The sequence below is a fragment of the Epinephelus moara genome, chromosome 11 (genome assembly GCF_006386435.1).
Source record: "Epinephelus moara isolate mb chromosome 11, YSFRI_EMoa_1.0, whole genome shotgun sequence".
NCBI classification, from domain to species: domain Eukaryota; kingdom Metazoa; phylum Chordata; class Actinopteri; order Perciformes; family Serranidae; genus Epinephelus; species Epinephelus moara.
Window position 1 is genome coordinate 6960182 of NC_065516.1, and position 8164 is coordinate 6968345.

An 8164-nucleotide genomic window follows, 5' to 3' on the forward strand; every position below is an offset into this window, starting at 1 on the left:
TATGTATATATATATATATATATATATATGTGTATATATATGTATATGTATATATATGTATGTATATATATATATGTGTGTATATATATATATATATATATATATACATATATATAATATGTATATAAAAATTACATATACTCCTATTCAAATTTTGACAGCAACCACTCCTTTGAAAAACCTGTCAATTAAATCACCAGTACTGCCTTCTTCCACCTAAAAAACATAGCTCGTCTCCACCCAGTGCTCTCCCCTCTGCTGCCAAAACTTTGATACATACCTTCATCACATTCAGAATTGACGTTGTTTGTTAGATATGGCGGCAGCAGGAAATGACTCTTCATTTGCAGAACCAGGTGCGATTTACACTGATCAGCCACAACATTAAAATCACTGACAGTGAGAGGTGAGTAACACTGGTCACCTTGTTTAGATGCAATGTTCTTCTGGGAAACCTTTGGTGCTGACATTCATATGGATACCACCTGACACATAACACCCACCCAAACACCATTGTAGACCAAATACCTAACTTCAGCCCCCCCCCCCCAACAGGACAACACACCATGCCACACTGCAAAAACTGCTCAAGAATGACCAAAGGAAAGTGACAAAGACCTCAAGGTGTCGACCTGGCCTTTAAATTGCCCATATCCTGATCCGAAAAAAAGCAGTGTGCTTGTACCCCAACTTGAAACTCACAAGACTCAAAGGATCCACCACTAACATTCTGGTGCCACACCACAGTACATCCACAGAAGTCCAGTGTCCATGCCTTGACAGACTAAGGACCCACTGTGAATTGGACTTGGGTCTGACTTGTCAAGGCATGAACACAAGACCTCTTCTTTGCATCTTGTGGATGCTTGATCAGATTGGGATATGGGGAATTTGGAGGCCAGGTCGATGCCTTGAGCTCTTTGTCACATTCCTTGAGCCATTCCTGTTTTTGTGTATCTACTGACTAACTAGAGGAATTTGATTCAAGTTCTGTTTTCAAGCAGAAATGCCAAACATTTATTGATTGCCGCTACTCATACGTGTGGCTATTTCTTTTATGTCACTGTAGAGTGAATATACTTGGGTGATAGTGCTAATCACAAAGGGCTCTTTCAGCATTTTCTGACATTTGATTTACATTACTGTTACCTGCCACCCTCCTATCTACTTTCGTACACAAGAGGTATGTTCTGCAAATAGCATAAAGTGCTGTTCTTGTAAACAGCAAAATTATATTATTATGGTTGCCGATATTAAGGCTTTGAAATTAACTGTAAAACCTGTGTTAGAGATGTTTTTTCCCCTGGAAGCTCACAGACCAGATTCCAAACACAGAAAACATCTTTAAACGTTAGTACTGATTTAAAATCACTGACCAACACACGGGTCCCAGAGAGCATGTTTATTTTTCATGGATAATCTCATCTATAAATACTGCTCGAGGCTACCAAACAAGCTCATAATTGGCTCTTCAGGGGTCAAACCTGAAGCATGAACATGTGCTTTGCATTTTAAAGAAGCCATCTTTTTTACTCTGCTCACCTGCAAATAACCCTCAAGAAAATGAGCCTCACAGAGATGCGAAAATGAACAGGATGTGCCACTTTGAGCCACAAATCTCCAACATGTGTTGATGATTCTGACAAGCTGCAGGTCTGTTTCCTTAATTAAAGCCAATCAGCATCTCACTTCTTGGTTTCAAGTTGATTCAAGTCATCCATCCTACTTTTTTTCACCTATCTCTGATCGTTTGTCTCCCTTTCCTCAGGTGAGTTGATGCACCGCAGTGGGAGGTAATCAAACATTTTTCATGAGGTCATCACACTCTAATTGGATAAGTGTCACCTGGTACCAAAATCTGGCCAATCAGTGCAGCATTTGACAAGTATCATGAGTCCACACTTGATTTTTAATTTAAAACATACTTTCAAAGCTGTGTTGGTTTCTCAGTGGTAATCTTGAGAACATTCACTGAAACCATCTGCTATCTAGCAACAAGTTTGTCGATAATTCTTTCAACTTGCTTCTCGTCTCTTTGTCAGAAATGGAGGCAGCCACGTCTACCTTCCAACAATATGGTCTTGGCCCTCGGGGTCCAAACCCAACATACAGAGCTCAGCAGGCCCAGGGGCCCCATCAACCAACTGCAGGGCCTTCAGCAGCTCCACGTCCTGAGGAGCAGCACCACAAACCTTTCTTCTACATACAGCCCTCGCAGCCATACATGCCCATGCAGAGCATGCAGTGGCCTGTGCAGGTGCCAATGCCTGTGTCCTACAACCCGTACTGTGGCTACCCTGGTCTAGGTAAGTACCAAACAATCCAACCTTGTGTCTGTTTCGGTGCAGAAAATGGATTTTGGAGACACATTGCTCCCTGAAAACACTTATCTTATGCTGCATGTTAGCAACAATCACTGCTCTTTAATGTCCTTTTGTGTTTCTCACTAAATGCTATCGTAGTTTTGGCATTTCAAGTGCATGCTTTTCCTTTTTTATCTCTGGCCATTTTTCAATACAGTCATTAAATTGTCACATTTTTAGATTCTTTATCTGTAAGAGCTTTGGTGAGGTGATCACAGTTATACACATCCAAACCATAGACTGTATAAGATCCAAACCAGTAATTTAATCGTGTAATATGTGTGGCCTCATGCAGTCAATTATAATGTGACTGCTATGGCTTATATCACATATTATAGGCTACAAATTCAAATTTGTTTTTTATATTCCTGTCCTGTTTGAACTCAGTCCGGTCTCCAGAATAACATGTTTGCATTGTATGTTTATGCAAACCACAGATATTTTACATGTGTACGTTTCGTATGTATGATGGATTACATGTGTGTGAACCAAGTTTCTCATTAGGAGGAGGAGGGGACATTGGATGGTGTAACACCTATGACAGCCAAGCAGCAGACAGCAGCAGACCCACTTTCGAGACCAGCAAAAGAGAGATTTCTTAAGGACAAGTCATGACATGTCCAGTGGCGTTTGTAGTGACAAATCAGTTTTGTTTTTTTTAAAGATCAGAACATGTCTAACGTGTTTGTGGTTACAAAAGCAGATATTTTTTGGGTCAGTTTGGGACATTGTTAGCCCTGTTTGTAGTCACAATAGAGGGTATGTCCCTGTCACACCACTGCTAACAGAAGAAAATAAAATGTTTTTCTCAACTCCACTTCACCTTAAAATAACTTTAATCTCAGTGTTGGAAAAGTTTTTCTTTTTTTTCTCTTTCTCTCTCTTTCTTTGTTTTCCTCCATGTTCACAGGTTGACAGGAGGGACCTATCCATAGTAATTATCACCTCCTTCTATGGTGGTCACTGGCTATTCATGGGTAGGGATGTATGGTAATTGCTGACTAGCGGAGTACGCTGTCAATTTATGATTGATTGGCGTTCATGAACATGCACACATGCCTACGATCAAATCCAAATTTCCAGCGGAGTTCACGAGTCAGTTGTGGGTTTTTAGTACCAAGGTTTTTTATGTGCAAATCTACTCACAGATTTACAAACATTTCATAAATGAGACCCATTGTGAACATGATAGCATGCTGATATTAGCATTTAGCTAAAATAACAGTGCCCACAGTACAGCCTCACAGAATTGATTGTCTAGGCCACAACTAATATTTTTTTTCTTCTGCTTTGAAAGGTTATGGTATGCCAGTGATGCCCCACTTTCAGCCAAATCCCTACATGGAGCCACCTGGCTTTGTTGTCCCCCATACCCATCTCCATTTGATGGACTACCGACGCATACTCAACCCTCAGTATTACCAGACCATGGCCTACCACTCCCGCAGGTTCCGCTACCAGCACAACAACCAGACCAGAGAAATGACCAGCTCTGAGATGCAAACTGAGCCAATGTCTGCAACCCAGAAGACCAGCACTCCAGGTCCCAATGAAGTTGGGGCCTCCAGTAGCCTCCCAGTCCCCAGCAGCGACAGCAGCCCCACTGTCCTCACCAGTCAGCCGCTCTTACCAGCCTTGGCTGTGCAGAACGGGAATAATTCTCTGGAGCTTGAGGACACAGTGCCCACTTCCGCCACCAGGATGCCACCAAATGGAAGCTTTGTGATTCAGACAGAGGAGGTGAGGATTGAGTGCTGCACCACGCCAGTGGGACTGCAACTCCTGCACGCTCATGAGACTGCAGAAGTATCCCACAGCTTTTCCCAAGACGTCGTCCAGTGCAGTAGCTCTGTCCTCCAGGGTCGTGTGCTGCAGGATGAGGGACAGTGCCTTCCTGCAGACCAGTCAGAGCAGGCACTCCAAGCTTGTCCTGACATCCTGTTAGTTGGGACGCCAAGCAGTGGTGAGAAGATCCCTGCTCTGGAGGAGTCCAGGAACCAGACGGACCCTGTGACTGCTGCCTCTGATGACATTGGTTCCAGAGTGGCAGCTCACAGTGACATTCAGGAGACGAGCAGTGAGAAGGATCTGAACACATCATCCAAGAATCTTCATGTCAAAGTCGTTCGTCTGCCCTTCGACCCCAAGTACCTCGATGAGCTGTGGAAGATGGAGTCCACTGTTTGGTCAGTGGAGGAAACTGTGATTCCCTCCCCTGACTCACTGATCCAAAATGGCCACACAGAGTCTCATGATGAAACACTGGTTGGTGAAGCTGAAGTGCCCTTAGCAGATGTACTGACGGTGAGAGAGGAGGCTGCTATAGAAGAGGTTGTCCCCATGACTGAGATGCCTCCTCTGGCAGAGGATGAACTGGAGGACATAGTTCCCACTGTGGAAGAGGGTCCTACAGATGATATGGTGTCTGAAATTGATATGTGCACCGTGATGGATGTTCCTGTTTCAGAGTATGCTCCTATGACTGAGCTGACCCACACAGAAGAGGTGGCTCTTGCACCCAACTTGCCGTTGTTGGATAATTCGCCTCTTAAGGCAGAAAAAAACCAACATAGACAAGAAACAAACGTCCAAGATCACCAAGACACTTCATTTGAATCATTGCCCGCCTACCTCCCTTCAACCAGCTGGCTTGCTGATTTTGATAGTGTGTACTGCAGCAAGATGCCACCAACTCCCAAGAAGCACAACAGACCTCAGACCAGCCGCGTGTTTGATGTGCCAACCAGAAGAAGAAAACTAGATCTAGACTACAAAGAACAACCTACCGTCCGCAAGCCAAAAGAAAGGTACAAACCCAAAGGGAAGGTGGATCGGAGAAGCCTCTCTGACCATGAATGCTGTCTTAACAGAAATCTCAATGAGAATGCATTCGCCCCCTGTGCATCCAGGAGGGAGCGACTTTGCTCCAGATGTCTGGCAAAAAGCAGTATCTGCACGTCTGTCAGTCCAGGACTCGACGGTCACTCCATAAAAAGAAAAGCTGTTCCTTTCCAACAGTGGAGTGACTTACCAACATGTGAAGCCTGTAAATTTCACTCCAAGAAACATCTGATGAGAAAAGGCTCCGGTCCTGATGTCCGTGGCCCTCATCACGGACACAACAGTGAGGGGGAATCTTCTGAGAATGGCTCATGTTGCTGGAGGCCGTCTGATCATCTGAGGAAGCACAACAAGAGACCACTAGCTTCCAAGCAAAATGTGGAGAAATGTCCTGCAGCGATGTACCCAAAGCTGAGGGAAAGGAACTGTGTGTGCAATGAGCCGCAGCATCAGACTGTCGCATGGGAGAAGCTGCGCCACTGTCCCCATGGCAACGCCATCCGAGAGATCGACGAGAACTGTGCTGCGCCAGTTTCCCTCCAGGACAAATGGAGGACAATGGATCAGATTTACTTGACACACAGAAGGCAAACAGGTAAACAAATGTTTTTTACTTTGATATCAGGAGGATTAAGCCTTAACATGCTGCTCTGTAAGTAAATGTACAACTTCTCACCTGACAGAGAAGTCACAGAAAGCAGTGATTCCTAACCCTGACAGTGACGGTGCCAAGAATGAGGCCAGATCACCACATTTTAAAAAACACAAGAAATCACAACCACAGTCACAAGGTTTGATTTTGGTATTTTACTTTACTGTACTGTAAATTCAGCTTAACATCATTTAAATCAAGATTTTCACAGAGGAACGGAGCCTTTGAGTGCAGAAAAATGAGCGTTAAATATATTAAAGGAATACTTCACCCCTCTAATGACCAGTGTATATCAATAACTTACCCTGTGTTACTTTTAATTTATGAAGAAACATTTGCTTTTCTCGCGTTCCTTCACGGTCAACGAAGAATCCAAAAAGGGCATTAAAGTCATAGGTGAGAGCAGGTTACAACAGCAAAACAATGGAAACGTCCATTTACAAACTCACACAACTAGTGCAGGATAATCACAGCCTTATTCAGTCATATGGTCAGTACTCGCCAAACACAGTCCTTTCCACCAGGGAACATAACAGAAAGTGAAACTTAATTTATGTTTGCTTCAAAGCTGGACTCTATTGACCAAAAAAAATAAAAAATTACCTCCCTGAACGTTGAAGTTACTGGTCGACCACTGCCTCGATCAGTTAGTTTATGTTTTTGACTTTGTTGGATCTAACTAACTTTAAAACACCCAAGTCACACAATAATGCAAATAAACTAATTGATTAAGTCAGTGGTAGACCAGCAGCTTCTGTATTCAGCGAGGTAAAATACTGTTTTTGTCAATGGAGTCTGGCTTTGAAGAGAGCAGAGATAAGTTTAATTTTTTGTTGAGTTTCCTGTCAGAAAGGGCTGTCTGTTTGGGAGGTACTGAGCATACGACTGGAAAAATGAAACTTGGATTAAACTGCATGAGTTGTGTGAGAGTTTGTAAACAGATGTTCTCATATAATGTTGCTGTTGTTAAAAGTGGACCCTCATGACTTGATTCATCATGAATCTTTCTCTGTTTTTGGATTCTTCGTTTACCAGAGGCATGTGAGGGGAAACGTTTTTGTCTCACTTCAACATAACACTGGGTGAGTAATTGATGCACAAATGGTCATTTGATGGGTGAGGTATTCCTTTAATGTGTGTACAAATACAGGCACTAAATGGCGAGAAGAACATAGAAAAACATGATAAATTGGTCTCAACATAAACTGCCACTTTGTGTTCTCGATCTCATTTAGTGTCTGTATTTGTACACAAATCTTAAATCTTTTCACCTCTCTACATACTACTGACGTGTTTGAGAAGACTGTCTTCACTACTTCCTGTAAATTAAGATCTACAACCTTTTCACTTTGCATTTATTATAGATCATCATGGCTATTTATACACGTACTGACATAATTTGCATGTTCACAGTGCAGTTTTCAGAGAACTCTTCCCCCTAGTCTTCCTCCCCAAGAGCCTTCACAGAATTCAGAAAGGTTGAAGACAAGGTTTGAATTTGATTGTAAATACATGAAATTATAACTGTTGTCACAGGGACCTGAGCAAGAAATGCATCAAGAGGCGTGTCATCAGGCAAGTTAGGGAACAACATCAACATATAGATCCTTAACTTTGATAAATAGGGAGGAAAAGCATGATTGGCAACCAGTGGAGCAGAGGTAGAAAAACTCTGTGAAGCAATACACAGTGCGGATGAAATATTTAACATGTTGTGTAATGTGTGTTTTTTTTCTCTGCAGGAACTCATAGAAAAGACACAAGATGCTAATTTGCACAAGAGCACAATTCAACAAAGTGAAAAACACACTTTTTTAAACAATGTGCACTTTATTTAAATTATTTTCACCTAAGTTAATTATTAAATAAATCACAATGTTCACTATTTATTAACATTAAAATAAACACAACTTTATAATACATGGTGTATTTGAGTTTTGTTTGTTTTGCCCCTGCAGTTTCTGTTTGCCCAGTACTGTTGTAATGTTTGAGGAGTAAATCTGGTAAAAGATGTAATAATTGTATTTGTACGCTAGATGGAACTATTTCTATATTATTATAAAACCAATCAGGCCATTGTATTATTGAACTGTGTCTTTGACGCATGCATTAATACTGCATAGATCACAGAAAAACTTAGTGTCTTAGAGTCTTATATAATGTGAATTTAAATGTAAATCCACAAAAGTCAGTAATGAAAAGTTTGGAGGGTTAGAAACTAAACCACATGCAGTCTGACAATTTATTTCCTCAGGTGGACACTGTTGCATTTTCCTTTTTGTCCTTTTTATAACAAACTAATTTAATC

General features: G+C 41.9%; 1 protein-coding gene across 2 annotated transcripts; it reads left to right on the forward strand.

Moving 5' to 3' along the window:
• Positions 1-1945: 1945 nt before the first annotated feature.
• Positions 1946-7886, forward strand: buc2l (bucky ball 2-like). Of its 2 annotated transcripts, XM_050056849.1 has the most exons (4): positions 1946-2306; positions 3661-5799; positions 5888-5995; positions 7599-7886. In XM_050056849.1, the coding sequence occupies exons 1-4, from the start codon at positions 2045-2047 to the stop codon at positions 7625-7627; spliced, it is 2538 nt and encodes an 845-aa protein (XP_049912806.1). In that variant the 5' UTR covers positions 1946-2044; the 3' UTR covers positions 7628-7886. The 2 variants fall into 2 exon arrangements, with proteins under 2 accessions (XP_049912806.1, XP_049912805.1); XM_050056848.1 differs by lacking the exon at positions 7599-7886 and having other exon boundaries at positions 5888-7280.
• Positions 7887-8164: the final 278 nt, after the last annotated feature.